The sequence below is a fragment of the Rhipicephalus sanguineus genome, chromosome 1 (genome assembly GCF_013339695.2).
Source record: "Rhipicephalus sanguineus isolate Rsan-2018 chromosome 1, BIME_Rsan_1.4, whole genome shotgun sequence".
Taxonomy (NCBI): Eukaryota; Metazoa; Arthropoda; class Arachnida; order Ixodida; family Ixodidae; genus Rhipicephalus; species Rhipicephalus sanguineus.
This window is the reverse complement of record NC_051176.1, coordinates 301,049,704-301,067,799: the sequence shown is the minus strand read 5'-3', so window position 1 is coordinate 301,067,799 and position 18,096 is coordinate 301,049,704. Positions and strand designations below refer to the sequence as shown.

General features: G+C 48.3%; 1 protein-coding gene across 3 annotated transcripts in view; it reads left to right on the top strand.

The window, feature by feature from the left end:
* The window catches only part of LOC119379373 (heat shock 70 kDa protein 12A), a 187,328-nt gene that overhangs the window by 108,300 nt on the left and 60,932 nt on the right, over nt 1-18,096 (top strand). For all 3 annotated transcript variants that reach the window (XM_037648686.2, XM_037648685.2, XM_049411953.1), the window contains 2 exons: nt 8,236-9,486; nt 13,885-14,064. In XM_037648686.2, the coding sequence (XP_037504614.1) occupies nt 8,236-9,486; nt 13,885-14,064 (1,431 nt within the window). The remainder of the gene's footprint in view (nt 1-8,235; nt 9,487-13,884; nt 14,065-18,096) is intronic.

The window sequence follows — 18,096 nt, the reverse complement described above, 5'->3', positions numbered from 1 at the left end:
CCGCAGGTTCCGCATGCTGAGACTTGCTCGCCGATGTGTTTCATTCACCTTTAATTCGCTGCAACGTTCGATTCACTTTAATTCACTAGTCGTATCACTTGATTCACTGTTAACTCACATTTGCTTCATTTGGATACCCTTGCTGCTTTAATTCACTTTAATTCACATGTTATTCATTCTTAATTCAGCTTACTTCACATTTTATTTATTTTGTGTGTAAAGTACTGCTAGCCTGAGAAGGCTGTCAGCAGGAGTGGGGATACAAAAATGAACCAGTACGTAAGTACTACAAAAAGAAGAAGCGATGACGACATGCCATATACTATGAGTACTGCTGTATTGCAATGATTGCAACACAACAAAAATTGCAGTAGTACACAACTACACTATAACTATTATCTTGAACTTTGATTCAACGTATGCACTAATTATCACTTCTAATCACTTGACATACCCTTCGAGATAACTAAGCCATACACCTAATTGGGAAACTGGTCTTATGAAGCCGACGGTCAACAGAGGCAAGGTAAATGTTTCTGGGCACCGGGCGACCAACGACCCCATCATACATATTCGCTGTTGCACAGTATTTTCCCTCATGGCCTATACACCAATTTCACAAGGAGGCTGCCATTTTTAAAGCACTCCACCGCCGCAGCGCCGTCTATCGTCTGCGACGTTTCGCCGCCCTTCCGGTGTGTGGGGTTCCGCGGCGGTGTATGCAGCGTATGCGCTCGGTTCACAAGGTATTGCTGTTCTTCGCGGTACACGGGCAAAACAGGGCAACGCTTTTCGAGTGTAAAGGCACTGATAAATAATCGCCAAGCTTTCAGCTTCAAAATGGCTGAAACAGCAAGCAGCGGCGGCCCACGAGACGTTCCCGCAGCAGCGCCGACGATGAGAATAATGCCAATGCAGTTCTTAAGTAGCATGTGTAAATTGGTAATTGCTTTGCATGTTTTGTTATAGCTGGCCGGGTGAGGTTCTTGGAATAATCACTATAAAAGAGCGTTAACATTTAGGACAAATGTCGAAGTATAATAGGAGAAACGTAAATGGAGACGAGCGAATACGTAGGCCATTGTCCGGCTGCGCGCTAGGTGCGCGCATTAGTGTTTAATATGGCTCCCGGGTTTCCGTGCCCTGATTATTCAATCTCAACGTAACTCTAATCCGTAACAGACCATTTTGGTTCCGCTTGGCACGTTGCAATACAATGTTCACGGAACGACAGGAGCACAAACACCGATGCCTGTGTTTATTCGTGTCGCCGTCGTAGCTGTGGCCTCTGATCCTTGTACAGGATAAGGAACAGAAGTACGACGTGTGAGCTCAAAATTCGGCGTAGAAACAACACCGATGATAAAATAAAAATAAGCCTGTTGTACATCTGGAAGCGTGGCACGGCATAAGTTCGCTTCGGCGCGAGCCGCCGCCACTAGCGATACGCCGAAAGGGCGCTCTTTTTTGGTAACATTGTCAATTTGTTTTCTGGCGAGTATTTCAGAAGCATTACGACGAGCGCACGTGTCCAGGTAACGACCTGGCTTTAACGAACGTGGGCCGATTATTCACGACACCCAGGCTGCCGCGCGAAAAAAAAAAAAAAGTGCGGTTGTCATAACGCTACCCCAGTTATCGTCACAAAATTGACAAGTCGAGAAAGAACGTGCTCTCTACGAAACGTTAGATACGCGTACCTACGCCAAAGAACACATGTCAAGCGGGCCTTTCTGTCATGTAGATTGAAAAGTGCTCATTCAATAATCTCGAAATTGCACGCACTAAGATGGAACATTTTCCAGCCGCAGGCATTGTAAATCAGGTGCTGTAGCATAGAAATCGGAGAGGTTCATGAGAACAACTCTTGGCCAAACATTTTGTGTATTAATCGTCAGCCTTGACATTGGTTCTCTTTGGTGCAGATGATAAAGTGTACCAGCACCCAAGCACAAGCACAAGCTGGTGTGGTGACTTGGAGAAATGGCCATAAGTGCAAACACCACATATAATAATATACTATTTGTCGGAGAAGAAGGCGTGCGACCTGAGAGAAGCGAAGTCATTTAAAAACATTGTGCACTTCGCATGCCTTGGCTGCCAGTCTTTCAGGCTTCCGTAGCTGTTGCCGCAGCCAAACACAGCGCAGTGGTAGCTTGTCGACCTGTTCTCGTCCGACCTTTCGATTTGCGGCAGCACAATTGTTTCAGCGCGTCGAAAAAATGGAAACACGCTGACCTCTCACGCACCACGCAGTACAAAACTCGGGAATCCGCACACACCAGCGGCAGCGGTCGGCCGAGGTGGAGAGAGAGAAAGCGGTGAAAATACACCGGTTCGAGGCTACGCTCCTCCTCTCCGTGAAAACGGTCTATAGCAGTGGAGTTCAAGCCCGAAAGTCACCTAACACATGTGCTCACGCTCTCGAAAGCTCCTGACTAGCGAATAATGGAGGGGTAAGTTGAGGTCTGCAAACTGTGTACACGTTAGCCTTTTCGAGGGCGGCATGCAGCGGCCCACCCCCGCACACGCTAGAGACGAATAAAAAATACATTTTTTCTTGAAGACAAGCCACCAGAGCGAAGTTTTGCTGCAGCAAAATAATTAAAACTGTAGATTTATCCACAATGCAAGCTGATTGCAACCAGCAAAAGCACGGAAGTGAGCACACACAGCATAGGCCATTTTGGCCCGTTATATCTTGTGCACAAAGTAAATGAGGACATATAATATTCAAACAGTGTTTTGGCTGACATTAGCGCTCCTCGATAAAAAATTTTCGTCAAAATTGAGACCGGAATTCTTTTTATTTTTTATTCTGAAAATGAAATTTTTTGAGAAAACTTGGTTCTTTAACTATTTTTTTCTTTGTTTGCACGGCCTGTAGAAACATCATCTTTAGCAGAAATGTTGCAAAGGCTTTTTTCTATATTTGACACTTTTTCGAAGTTTCTCTGTGAAATAGCAAGCCCGCCAACGCGTATCAAAGTTAGCAAACTTTTTTTATTTGGGCAGTGTTTGACATTTTTTCAAATTTTTTTTTTTCTCTTTTGAGGGCAGCATAAGGAAAGCATGGATGTATTTCACAGTGATGCGTATTAAAACCATCAGCAAAAATTTTCGACACAACGTTTATAGCTCGCGTTGAATTCGGTCGTGAAATCAGAAAATATTGCGGTAAGCAAAAGCAGGACGCCAGCGCCGCCACCTGCAAATATTTTTTTGCCGCGCTGGGAGCGTTTTCTTTTTTTTTTTTTTTTGGAAATGAGATTTTCGGTTCCGTGCGCTTTGAATCCGCCCACACAACATAAAAAAACAGACAAAACAAAAATATCGACCGGACATGCATGTCTGATCTCTCGTGGAATCACTCTTTAGCGCTTCGCGGGGCGTCGTTTTACTGGTTTTACGCTATACTAAATCTTTTTCGAATAGCGCTACGCTATATTTTAGCGTGCGAAACACGCGAACGCAAGCATTTTACGCTATATACTCGGGGACAACTTTCTGTGGCACTGAAGGGAAAGCTACAGAGCCACAATGCACGTATCCTACCGCTAATGAACGTATTTTCTGCGTGATATATAAAATACTCCTTCATTTTCTACATGTAGCTTTTTGAGACGGAACGCAGCGCACACAAGCGAGATATTTGTATTTCTTTTACTTTATACGTTGTCACTTTGCGTTTTTGCGTGCTTGAAAAAGTCGCGCCTTTTACCCGTACCTTAGACGCTAAGCAGCGTTTGCGTCGAAGTGCAACGCTAGCCATCACTTTCCACGTCGTTACGAGACGCGCGCCAAACCGGACTACTTAGCGTAGCAGTACATCTGCAGACGCTCCGCCCCCGTAGCAACATCGTTCCCGTAGCTTTCCTTTCATTGCCACAGAAAGTTGTCCCCGAGTATAAAGCTTTCTAATACGAATGCCTCTTGTCGCCGGCGCTTCTCCCAACACTGGTCGGGGCTTCCCGCTGTTGGATTTGCAGTGGCTGAATATTGAAGGCACTGCGTCAGGATTCAACGTTATTTTCATTTTCAACGGCATTTGAGCGAAGAAACGCCGGTCGTACACAAAGTCGTCATCTTTGAAGTGCGCCGCCGCATAAAGCACCTTTCCTTTCGCCGCGATAACCCGCAGCTTTCGGAGCTTCACGTTTTTCTGAAGAGCATGAAAGCTGGTGCCGGCCTCGACATCAAAGTGTTCCAGCAGCAGCGTATACGTCACGCAGAAAAGGAAGGAATGCGGCTGCGGGGGCTCACGAGCGGAGGCGGGCTAGGATTTACGTCATTTCCATTAGTGTCCGATTTGCTCGTGCACACCGCTAGAGCTCCGCGTTGTCTGCTAGCTGACAATAAGAGCACCGATTATAAATTAAATACGCTACTGCAAGATTTCTTACTGTCATTATCGTTACTTACCCAACATACACTACGCATTCCGAGCCAATTCTGCCCAAGTGAAGTTTCGTTGCAGTTGGCCTTTAACCGCGTGCCAACAACTAGATCAGTTTTCTGTCATTCGAAGCTCTTGACACACACGTCTCCAGCGCTGCATTCGACGTGCAGCGGCGACCGTTAGAACAGGTTCTTGGTGTCAGGCGGCTTTTACGGTCACAGCAGTCTTCAAAGCGATGTACTAACAAGGCCCGTTGCAGAACACTGCTGGCCTGCTTCCGCGCTCTTCTCGATCGCAACCATTGAGCCGAGACAACGCGAGCGATTCAAACTACGTCCGTCTCAGCGACCGAGCCAGAGAATGAGTGGCATTCTCCCTTTGCGTGCCACAGGTGCCTGTAGTTAAGTTTTCGTTCCGCACGACGTTTCGGCATCTGGCAGCAGGGAGCGCCTGTGCCGTGATCTGAGCACTGCTTCGATTGCTTGACGTACGGCGCAGGGTTGTCGATTGCCTCGGGCTTTGCAGTCCGTCCAGAGTTTTATTAAAAAGTCCGACAATGCGAAACTGGAGCCTTCAAATGAGCGTAAATAAAGTGCAACAGAGCAACATCGTCATTGCAATGTGCCACATGACGTAACGCGCCCATTCGCGGTTTCTTCACCCCCGTTCACCGCCAGCTACTCCGGACGTCAGTGGTCGTTTACTTGAGCAAATGTATATACAAGGAGGGTCGCACCTGTAGCTCGAGCACCTGCACGGCGGTGAATGAGGGAGTAAAGGACCGGAGCGGAAGGACGTATGTGACGGCCGTCGTGCGTGTCAAGCCACGCTGTTCGATCCGCGCGGTTACGCATTCCCGCGTCGTCGTTCCTGGAAGCGTCCGAAAGCGGATTCAAGTGGGTCGACCGCGAATAACAACGACGAGCGCCGTTGTTTTCGCTCGGGCGCCGCGCGATGCGGGTCAGACAGTTTGCACGCCTCTCTCAACGGGGCCGCCCGAGCACGCGCGCCCCTTTCAGGTTCTTGGCTCTTTGTCTCGGCTTCGAGGGGAAGAAAAAGCTCCACGCGGTCACTCGTCCCTCGACCGTCCACATTATGGCCACCGGGGCAGACGCCACTCAGCTGCATGCTTCTCTGGAAGATGCCGCCATTCGGGGGGCTTCTTTCGGTTCTTGCAACAGACAAACATTAGTCATATCCAACGCACGTGAACGAACCTATGTCTTTAGTGAAGCGAATAGCTAAATGCTATACAACTAACGACGGTGCGCTCAGTCGTGTTTAAGTCCATACTACACAACGTATAATATTATGCAGGGTTCATTTCATTGCACTGCTGATGTTTACGCATTAAACCGTTCACGAGCTATGCCGAACACCATGATCAGGCGGGTGCACACTGCGCAGTGTGAGGTGTCGATTCAGCGACGTGGAGAAGGCATGTATGATGATTGTGGCATGGAATAATAATAATTGTTGGGGGTATTACGTCCCAAAACTACGATATGATTACGAGGGACGCCGTAGTGGAGGACTCCGGAAATTTCTGCCACCTGAGCTTCTTTAACGTGCGCCTAAATCGAAGTACACGGGCCTCTAGCATTAAGCCTCTATGGAGATGCGGCCGCCGCGGACTGGATTCGATCCCGCGACCTTCAGGTCAGCAGTCGAGCACCATAACCACTAGACCACCGCGGCGGTTTGCGGGATGGAAGTATCGCAATGAGAGACGCATACACAGTGAAATATGAGCGCACATCTAATGCGTTAACAGTGGCGCATTCGAATGACCCGCAATGATCGGGCGTGCCAAAGACATCTTTTTTTATTAAGAACATCGCACAAGTCATTGAATAGCATGCCATATTTCATTGAGAAGTCCATATTGTGAAGAAATGTTCACCTATGAGCCGACATTATACGTAGACGTGTTATCCGTGATTTATTATTTCCTTCGGCGGAACAGAAATGCACTCGTTGCCGCTGCTTCGTAGTCAAAGTTCTGAGCTGTACAAGACACAAGATCACACACGAATTGAGCAGTACGATTATAGGGAATCAAACAAGCTGCTGAATATCCTGCCATATTTCATTGAGAGGTTTGCTTTTAGCTTTTTACCGACCCCTTATAGCCGACATTATGTGTGCACGTCGCATGTCGTGATTTGCTTTATTTAAGCATAACAGACGTGAGGTCACCTTGTCGGTCAACGTGCATGCAGTTAGTAATATTGAAGCCGAACGGAAGACAAATGGAAAACTTAAGGGCATTCACATGTTTATGTCACGTGCACATGCCGCGGCGTAAATAAAAAGAAAAAGCATTAAAAAATGTGCAAAAATACTGAGAGAATATCTGGCTATTCTTTGTCGGTCGGAATGTGCAATGCACACAACGTTTCCTGAACAAAAAAAAAACAAAAAAACACAGATGACCGGTGATATCCTGAAGGATGAGGCACATTCATTTCCCTTTATGAAACGTTGACGGCAGTAAGTTCACTTATTTAAAGGTTACCGGGCGATTTCAGTGTTCATATTATTCATGTTACTTTATTATGTTGCCATTGTAATGCCTCCTGATAGCGCGCCTTTCCAAAGTGTTCTAAGCGTGCCGTGCAGCTCACCTGCTGCTGTTCGATTCAACGGCACGTCCGCAGCAAAAAAAAAAAAAGGGGGGGGGGGAGGGGGGGTCTGCTGTGCGGCGTCTGACGGACGCGCAATGGGGGCTCATGATGAACATTTCTTAAGTTGCGTATCTCACTTTCTTTGCTTCCCCCGCCTTCCTTTTATCTTCATAAACACCGTTAGGTTCGCTCGTTGACGTTGCAGACCTAACGAATTAATATTTGCATTACAATGTACGTAACTTTTTAGAGAACTGAAAGTGAATATAAATCTGCTCCCAACTTAGTCACACACTGGTCATTCATCTGTACTGCTAAAAGTCGCTAATACACGCGCGTTCGTGCGTGTGTGTATGCGTGCGTGTGCGCGCGTCTGTGTGTGTGTGTGTGTGTGTGTGTGTGTGTGTGTGTGTGTGTGTGTGTGTGTGTGTGTGTGTGTGTGTGTGTGTGTGTGTGTGTGTGTGTGTGTGTGTGTGTGTGTGTGTGTGTGTGTGTGCGCGCGCGTGCGTGCGCGTGCGTGCGTGCGTGCGTGTGTGTGCGTGCGTGCGTGCGTGTGTGTGTGTGTGTGTGTGTGTGTGTGTGTGTGTGTGTGTGTGTGTGTGTGTGTGTGTGTGTGTGTGTGTGTGTGTGTGTGTGTGTGTGTGTGTGTGTGTGCAGAGGTTAACGCCACAGAATAAGGTCGCCGTCACATATGCACCCTCAATTTTACGCATTACTGCGAGGTAAGCATAGCCCTGTCTTGCTCATGTTTGTCTCTGAGCACGCCACGCTTCCGCCCTCTACACAATGATTGCGCTTGTAAGGGAGTGATATGGATGGCCTCAGCTGCTATTGGCTTCATTATAGGTAAACAGTGACACTATATAAGAATCAGGCGCAAAACGCAACGCAATCACGTTCACCAGTCGCTACGTTGGAGTAAGCTACTTGCCGAGTGAGCGAGAAATATTGTAAACATAGCCAACACATGCGCAACAAAATGTCTACGTCTTCTTAACGCTCCAGTGTCACGAAGCCATTAAAAATGCTGAGCTTATAGTTTTCTGCCGTTAGTGTGGACGCGCGTTTAGCGGGCTTCGCAGCTCCGCGTTTGTCTACATGCTTGCGTCGTCTCAAACACCGTGCAATTTATTGTGCCCAGGCGTTGCTTCTACGTGCGAAGGTCCCCACAAGGAGTAACCATTTGCACGTTTCTCTCGTTTTCGACAGATCCCCAATCTTGCCACACAGGGAGGTACCAGTCGCCCCTCCAGGCCTACGAAGCGGTCCTCCGCCAGGAATGCGCTGAGAGCGCCGTGTTCGGCGTTCTTAACACTCCAAGATGCCAGCGCAAGGCCACCTACCATGGCCGTGCCACGGTCACCTACCAGGAACGGGAGGACCTGACAGTTCGCCGAGACGATCACAGCTCCGCGGAGTCTCTGGAACAGCGCAGCCTGTCGGCGGCAACGTACAGTGCCCTCCAGGAATACCGCCGGCCTAGGCTGTCGGCCGCTGACTATAGGAGCCGCAGCTTTGTGGACCACAACGGTGGACAGCACCACGCTGGACAGAACTACACGTGCTGCTTTCGAGAGCACGCTTCGTGCTGCGACCGGCCTCCATCGCTCTGGAGGATCGGTCAGCAGAGGACGCTTGAAGACGAAGACTGCGATCTCCAGTCTGCACCTGTGACTCACTGCGTCAACCCGAATGTGCGTGTGTCGAGACAGGTACTAAGCGATAACTTCCAGGACTTCTGTCAGACGATGCTGGCATCCGAACGGCAGGTGCCCGAGCAGCAGCAGTCGCGAGTACCAGCCGCCGTCGTCCAGTCGCCTTCCAAGCCTCAACAGGTCGCCTTCCGGCTGGGAAGCAAGGACTCGCCCCGGAGAAGGTCACTCTCTAGTTTGAGCAGGACTTCCATTGTGCAAGAGGTGCTGAAGAAGATGTCTAGTCAAGCAGCTGCGATGCCGCCCGCATCTTCGATGATGGCGCCAGCGATCAACGATCTTCCTAACGCTGTCGATAAAGAGACAGGCCTCGATGCCCTGCAAGTCATCCAGCAGTTGGACTTGTCCATCGCGGGCGATCAAGAAGTCTTCGTGGACGGTCCTCCGCCACCGGTGTTTCCAAAGCCAGCAACTGACTCTCGGCATGTGCCCCCTTCCGAAGCAGTTTCCAACGGGACGTGCCAGCATGCGGTGGACTCCGAAGTGCAGAATGACAACCTTATTGAGGAAGTCTGCTTTCCGGGCTCGAACAAGAAGTCCTACGTGGCCTTCGGCACGGCGCAGCAGACAGCGCCGCCTGGGGAGACGACCGCGGAGTTGAATGGCTATGCAGTCACGGAAAGGCGAGACGCCTTGTTGGGCAGAAACAATGAGCTTGAGATGGACATGGGCGTTGGCGACGCGAAATCACCAGCAGCCACCGTCGGTAAAGCGCTCTCAGAAACGGGAGACATCTGTGTTATGCCAGGTAAGCAGGCAGCGCTCCTCTGTTTTTTCTTTGCCTTGCAGAAGAGATGAAAGTATGAGTCATCGCGGATAAAAAAAAAGGTCGCTAATGGGGCGCCACTCACGAAATAATTTGGTACGCGTAGTGCGCATTCTTGTTCTCGTATTGCATCCTCTGTGATGTACGAAAAAAAGTATACAGCACTTAGACTGTCCTTCGCACAGCTGCAAAGGGGAAAAAATGCCATGGTTGAACGCGCTTAAACCAAGTTTGTCGAGCAATAGCTCGGTTTTGCTTGCTTTTAGAAAGTATGAGACCATTGATTCGCAGAGATTTAACTTTATTGCACGACCTGGTTTAAGCAAGCAGGATACTCTGTGCTCCCGAACAGCGGGAACTTGTCAACAAGCCTCCGGCGTTGAGCTGCAGCATCTCACGCGCAGCTACACGTCGTTACTGCTTGGGGACACGCACGCGAGCGCGCTTTTTCTTCAGCGGGAATAGCGTTTCGCTGAAACTCTTTGGCCGGCGTTGAGACGACACGCGATGCGCGTGGAACGAGGCACGTGATCAAAGCTCTGATACCCTGGAGAAACGTCGGCGTGTACTCATCGGCGAGAACTTTGGGCCATGTTGCGGGTAATATGTAAACTATCTTTTGCGATGCTGACGCAGCACAGAGACGCTGGCATGACCTTGGCTGAGCCTGAAGGTCAGATTCACGGAACCAGGCGTGTTCTGGGTTTGTAACTGGAGTAGAGCTATCACGCTGTAGTACTGTATGAGCATGACAAGAGCTGGGGACGCGCTCGTCCTCGCATGCGTCCTTTGTGCCCAGCTTCGTGTCATCATGTACCAACTAGCCCACGTCGCCACTCTTCTAAATTGTAGGGGCAACCACCTGTGCACATTTTCCTATGGCTACTAAAGGCTTCGTCATGTCAGTTCTTAAACGCATTTATAGCGGTGTATTCTCAAAAGAATTATGTGAAAATAGCATCGATTAAAGAGCGACGGTTCCGCGTGCACAAGAAATGATAGAGTTATGATTTTCGAGAAAAAAAAACGTACACATGTGCGTGCGTTTCACCTTCATAACAGTTGTGTCCTAAACCTCCGAAGTTGGTTAAAACATTGCTCTAAGGTATGACCTATGGATGCTTGGGCAGGTCAGTCTTCTCGTGTGACACTTATGCAAAGCACAGTCATGTTATGCCAGCTGTCATGCATCGAGTTTAGAAAGTATCTGTGGGAAGCAAGCTGTTGTGCTAAGGCTTGTAGTTGGGGGTGGCGCGTTGCCTTTGCAAGCAATAATCGCTGACGTTCTCGGTGGGGAAACCCCCTTGCGCGACCACTGCTTAGCCAAGCAATACGTGGACAGCTTGTTTTCCCTCTCAGACCCGGCAGGCCATGTCGTCACGCCTGTAAGCACGAAGGTGCGATTCCCTGACACGACGGCTGATGGGACAGGAATGCAAGAACGCCCGTGTACTTACGTTATATAATCCAAGGGGCTTAAATTAAATGAATACATTACCGCGTGCCTCATGCCATCACAGTGATTTTTGGCACGTAAATTCATTTCCCCCCGAGATAATATTCATATACTGCGGAGTTATATTGCCGGAAAAAGTAAACATGCGACGTGTCTCGTAGGAAACACCTCATTTTTACGTCACTTACTGTTCTCTGCGACCACTTATTTGACATAATGACAATTAGAACAATAAAAATTTTAGGCATGTACTTTTTGTTAAATAATTGCATGTCCAAGACCTAGAAAATAATGCAGATTTTCCGGTTATTATTTATGTAAACAGCAAGACTATAAACAACATGTCCTTGTGCGTGTGTGTGTGTGTGTGTGTGTGTGTGTGTGTGTGTGCGTGTGTGTGCGTGCGTGTGTGTGTGTGTGTTTGTGTGTGTGTGTGCGTGCGTGCGTGTGTGTGTGTGTGTGCGTGTGCTTGTGTGTGTGTGTGTGTGTGTGTGTGTGTGTGTGTGTGTGTGTGTGTGTGTGTGTGTGTGTGTGTGTGTGTGTGTGTGTGTGTGTGTGTGTGTGTGTGTGTGTGTGTGTGTGTGTGTGTGTGTGTGTGTGTGTGTGTGTGTGTGTGTGTGTGTGTGTGTGTGTGTGTGTGTGTGTGTGTGTGTGTGTGTGACCGGCATAGGTCGGCAAACTCACTCATGAGTCGACTCACTCAGACTCACTCAGACTCAGATTGAGCCGTGAGCCTGAGTCTGAGTGAGTAAGGCTGCGTAATATTTTCGTGAGTCTGAGTCCGAGTGAGTCCGGGTGAGTAATATTTTCGTGAATCTGAGTCCGAGTCAGTGCGGATGTGGAAAAGTTTGGTGAGTCTGAGTCCGAGTGAGCACTGAGGGCAAAATATATTTCATGAGTGAGCCCGAGTCAGCTCCACATTTGTTTGCCGACCTATGGTCATATCTACTAAACTTGAGCATTACTATCAGCCTTATTTGACGACTCACGTTTATACTCGTCTACTCACACATACTTAGAAGCACTAGCGTTCATACGCCATTTCAATATTTGTTGATCAGAGGCGTGAGATAAAGAGGGGGGCGGGGTGAGGGGGTTCGACCTCCCTCCGGCAAAATCTTTCATGGGAAGTTATTGATAAAAATATCTCGTGCGAGTTATCTCTTTCAAGAAAAATGTCCTTACTGGATTGTTACCATCTATAACTCGTATCTGAAGGTACCAGATCAAAACGCGCCAAGTAGAGTACCAATTATATGAGAAGTTGATGTTAAAGGGCCTTGACACTGTGGTCTGAAAAGTCAATTATGCGCTGGTGCACTCATGAGTCGACGCACTCAGACTCAGATTGAGCCGTGAGTCTGAGTCTGAGTGAGTCCGAGTGAGCAATAGTTTGGTGAGTTTGAGTCCGAGTGAGTCTGGTTGAGAAAAATTTCAGTGAGTCGAATCTGAGTGAGTCCGGATGAGGAAAAGTTTGGTGAGTCTGAGTCCGAGTGAGTCCTAAAGGCAAAATATATTTCACGAGTGAGTCTGAGAGAGATACACACTTTTTGTCGACCTATGGTCACTGGACAGGTCAAAATGTAGAGTTCACTATAGGATAGTGTTTTAGCAGCACCGGTTTGCCAAGTATACGGAGATATCGTACCGTCGAGGCCAGCACGCATCTTTTGAAACATTTTGGCCGCGCGACTTGCTTATTGCGTACGGGAACTTGATGAGATGATCAAAGTGGCTAATAGAGGTCTTGCAGACTAAAAAAAAAAAAAAAAAACTACGCGCCGACGACGACGGTACAGTATTTCCGTACTTACCGTATATATTACCACCACTGCTAAAACACCCTAATGCTGTATGTGTTCAGGTTATCCAGTGTGACGAGTTGGCTATGAGCGCGGCGCATTTCTATTATCGACAATGCAGGACAGACTTTTGAGTGTTCGGTGCCTGTTAGCACCATCCCTCCCTCCCTTTAGGGAGAGTGGAAAGGCGCTTCGCTTCCTGCTCAAGTTAAAAAAAAAAGCCTCGAAAGCCATATCGCCACACACTAATTGCAACGAGTGCCGTTAATTTTTGTACCAGAAGAACCCCCGCCCGTAATATGGCGATGTCCTCACCTTCTGACGTTCGCGTGTGCTCAAGCAATGTGACGCACTGGCAGCAGTGTGTTTATTTCTCCTTCTTTCGCCGGCGCACGACTAAGAAAAGGCAGAGAAAGGGGGTGAAAAGACGGCGTTAGACATGGACGGCTTGTTTGAGCCATTTTTGTGTGTAACCGCCAAGGCGCTTGGAACAGACAGGGTCGGAGAGCGCCGCTCGCGTGTCTGCCGCTCCCGTCCCAGGCCACATGACGCATCGCAGACGAGTCTTTGTCCCCCACTTGCCGCAAAAGCCGCGCATCGAAGCGCCGCCAGCGCCAGCAGTGGATGTGCAGTCCTCTTCGACGCCGCCAAGCACGCGTTCGTCCACTCAGCGACGTTATAAAGTAAGGTGACCACGATTCGGGTCACGCAAGTTTGTTTCTTTTAGCGCGCAGCGTTAAACGGTCAGCGTTGTCTCGCGACTGCCTTGTGTCGCTCCTCGCAGTGGACGACGCAAGATCGAGCACGTGTTTGCTGACACGTCCCATGGACGGGTGGAGGGAGAGATGTAGTTTGTGGGACATCTGTTGCGTTCAGTATGTTGTAAAACAGTGTCTACTCGTGGAAAGTACGAGGATGACTTGTATTGGGTACAGGGCGCGGATGTTGAGAGCGGTGTGCGCCGACCTTTTCGTGGGCATGCTGTCTACCGCGTCGCTCGTAACAAGGAAAAAAATAACAGCGAAATCTATCATCGCACGCCAATAAGCCAAAGTTTCGAGCGCGAAAAAAAATGTTTCCTGGTTCCGCGGTTTTTGACGTGTTTTGCCGTCGTCCGCACAGTGGACGAGTGCCAGCTGGGCCGTAGTGACACGGCGGACAGCGGTGTGGCGAGCAGGCCAGAGTCGGGCAGCTGCTCGCACTTCGTGGTGGTCGCCATCGACTTCGGCACCACGTACAGCGGCTACGCGTTCAGCTTCACAAGGGACCCCGACAACATCCACATGATGCGCAAGTGGGAAGGTGAGAAGCGCACGTCCTCCTGGAATGCCCTTTCCTTTGTTTTAGTTCGACGCACCTGGACGCACCACCCGCAGTCTTTCTAGCTGCAGGCGGTCCACAGGTAAGCTTTCTCGAAATAAAAAAAAAACTAAAAGAAAATAGAAACGTCATGTTGAATCGTGTCTGAATGGACACGCAGAAGTGTCAATTTCCGTCTCGCACCATGCCTTTCCATGCGAAACACATAGCGCAGTTCTTAAATATCGAACGGCCGTTTCGCAGTCAGAACCACATTGCAGTCCTCACATCTTGTGGTCGCGAGCCCGTTCGATCGTAGGCGCAGCAGGATGTGCACCACACGCGTGTGCTGCACTTGTACGCTTTTCTCGTTCACACTTCTTCAGGTGGTATTCTCAGTCGATTCGCTTTCGGCGATATTACTTTCAGTCGACGCTGACTGGATAAGTCAGCGAGCAGAGCTCCCGTCGCGACAGTGAGGCATTGCGCCAGGCATCACGCTGAAAGCTATTGACTGAGAACGCGTGCACGGCCTCTGTGTTTCCTTCCTAGAAGACCCCCGCAACCCGGGTGTATCTAATTACTCCGGCACGAAACGTTAAACATACTAGCGTAACAGGTCGACAAGGCACGACAACACCGCAGGTGCATTGACTTGAGCGCTTACACCTGCCATTTAAACGCACTCAACTGCCGAGCTTCATGTTGGCTTTGGTTTTTAGGCAACTGCAAAAATACCTAAGTTATCATGAAAGAAGGTAAGACGTGCCCATACGGACACGTGAGAGGGAACAACACAAGCACTGCATTTGCATTGTCTCCTCTTTTGATGCGTCCGTGTGTCCACATATTTTCATGATGAATGCATATCAATTAGCTCAATTTGCTGTAGTTTTCTGCACGCTATACGAGAATCGCCATCATCAAATTTCCACTCGTATGTGATGATAAATGGTGCTTTATGGCGCAAGGGCCACTGATGGCCCAAGAGCGCCAGTACATGATATGGCATGTGGACGATGATGGTGTTAAGTGGCTGTATGGGGGCCTAAAATTCTGCGCAATAAAGCGCGTAAAACATATAGTTGTTATGTTGTTAAAAGCATGAGATTGACATGAGTGAGCCTAATGAGAATGAGTGGCGAGAGGTCGTACAAGTAACACTGTAAGAATAATGAATTAGCAAGAATCCCACGTCAATTCCTTTGAGACCAAGGGTTGGGAAGCAGGTGCTCTCTGTAGTGCAAATACCGCAACAGCAGCCTGTGTTGAGAGGCCGTGCTACGGATTACCTGGAAATATGATATTGAAAGTATGCAGATCTTTTCAAAACTCTAAAAGTGATTCGTGTTCAATGAAAGTTTCTCTGCCTAAAAACATTACAGGATGGAAATGTGCTGCTTGTAAAGTAATGGGAAATGCTTTCTTCTATACGGCTCTAGTTCTGTGCATTGTAGGAGGATATGCAACACGGTCAGTGGCTCAACACATTTATCGCAGCTGGGCGACTCATCCCCGGATAAAAGGTGTGCGTGTGTACTGTACGTGTGCCCTATTCTGCAGAGTGTGACTTCTGTACGACGTGTTTTTTATGTTTGTGGCCAGTTACCGAGGAGGTCTGGTTGACCCATGTGCAGTTTGTTCTGTGTTTGACTGCCCCATAGATGTTGCCAGTGTGACTTGAGTGAGTGTTGCCAGTGTGACTTGAGTGCTTAAATCCCGCTCAGAGCGGGATTTAGGTCCAGTACAGGGACCTCCCTGGACGTGTCAGAGCCGTCCGCATGGGCAGATGTGGCGATCGCCTGTCAGCCAGTTCATTGCCCTCGATATCCCAGCATATCACAACGGTCTGCTGGGACGAATAAATTGTGCATAAAAGTGAATAGAGCCGCACGATTACTGAATTTTTGTGGTTATTCAGAGTTTTCAACGCTTTCACGACGTTTAAAGAGTCCGTGTATAGAAGTATGTTTTTAGGAAATACCTGAATGATGATTATGATCGTTTCAACTTCAGCCTTGGGCATGTTTGATTGTTTATTGTGCTTAACAGCCACTACTATCGCGTAGGCCTCTGTCTGCTGTGAATATTCTTGCATTTGAGTGCAGTATGCCAGCATGTGACAGGGCTGGGCCGACCGCTGCTTAAGGTACGCCAACATGAGACTTCGATGCGTCTGTGAAGAATTCAGGACAACAATATTTGTGTTGCAGTTCAAGAAAGTGCTTGCGGATATGTGAGCAGGCGCGTGCTTTGTAACTGCTATGAAAGACAAATCACAGTTTATAAGCTGCCATCGCCACGGCGGGAGCTGTTCAACCGGAGCCATCAGATGGTTTTCGAGAAGTGGGACGTTCATTTCTTCAGCAAGAGCTCTTACATGCAGAGAGTATGGCTCTCTCATTGCAGGACGGTTATGGAGCGAAGAAGAGCGAGCTGGGCAGATCGTTTACAGCATATATATGCAGGACGTTTGTCGTTTTGCGTTTATTTTTAGAAAATACGTGAACGACAAATATGATCGTTGTAACTTCAGTGACCATTGGTTTGCTTCTACGTAAAGGCTTTGTACTGGACTTGTCCTGAAGGCGCCTGTAGAAAGGCGGATGCCTAGATGGTGGACCGGATCCAACATCTTCAAAGCGCTTGGTGTGGGCAGTGTTTTATTCGTTACCGAAAAAAAGTAACTAAATACGTTACTCGTTACGCTAAAGAAAAAGGAACGCGTGACCGCCCTGCGTTACCAATAAAAAAAGTTAACACATTACCGTTAACGTTACCGAAAAAAAGTAACGGACGTTACTTCCGCCGTTACTCCATAGTCATAAATCTTAATCAATGCGTCTTCGCCTCAAGAACCTACAACAGCTACTTTATAAAATCCATATTTATATGTCACATTAAAGTTTTCACCCAAACCAAAATTTTACCACTAATACTGATTAAACGAGAATAATTTGCACAAATGTGCCGTATCTTCTAAAGTGGCCTGTATAGTTACATGCAGTGGCGTAGGGGGGGGAGGGCACACTGGGCCCGTGCCCCCCCCCCCCCCCCGCGAAAGTTTTTTTTTTTTTTTACCATGGCATACAAAGCACAAAATGACACTCAATCACATCTGCCTGCCCGACCCCCACTTCAGATCAAGGAGGTGACCCCCCCCCTCCCTCCCGAAAAAACTTCTGGCTACGCCCCTGGTTACATGTGATGGCTTCTAACTCTGTGGCACATGGGGAAACTATTTTTCGGAATGGGTCAACAAACACAAAGTAATCTATTTCATCATCAACGCTCTCCGAAACGAAAACATCACTGAACAAACTTGCAGTAACTATGACGGCGTGCTTCTACTACCAAAATCAATGCGCAATATTTGTAGCAATAAAATAATGCTTATATGGCATAAATGTGGGGAAGGAAAGAAGAAGACTTTAAGGGCTCGTTTTTCTTTATTAGAAACAATATCAATGAGACCTAACAGACACTCCCTGGCATTTTTATCTGTTAGGTCTCATTGATAAATGTGAGGAAAAGTATTTGCGCACATGCATAAACATTTTTTTCCCCATTTGACCTGTATAATTGCCGCAAATATTGCGACTCCGTATGTGGAAGTGTTCAAGGTCACCCTCGCTTGCTCAGGAGTTCAATAACCAGAAACGTAGGAGCAGTTGCATATAGCAAGAAGCAAAACTAATTCTCAATACGAAGTTTACAAATAGTGCTAGAAGTACAGGAACAGTTTCCTAATGTAACTACAAACCGCTGAATATAAGCAACAGCTGCATCTCAAAGCTGTCATCGGACAACTTGACTCGCTTCTTAGCGAATACGTCCGCGCCTACGCTAAATATAGGAGCTCGATGGACGCACTATATATGGTACTCCTGTATTCACTTAGCTGGTGAAGGCGCGGAAAGTTTTCCTTGAGCCCACTCATGGCGATGCCATGCGGCACCAAAGGTACCGAGACAGTCGCTCATCTTCATTTGGCGATTATGTTCAGAAGGCATTTGCGAAGAATTCATCCTTCGT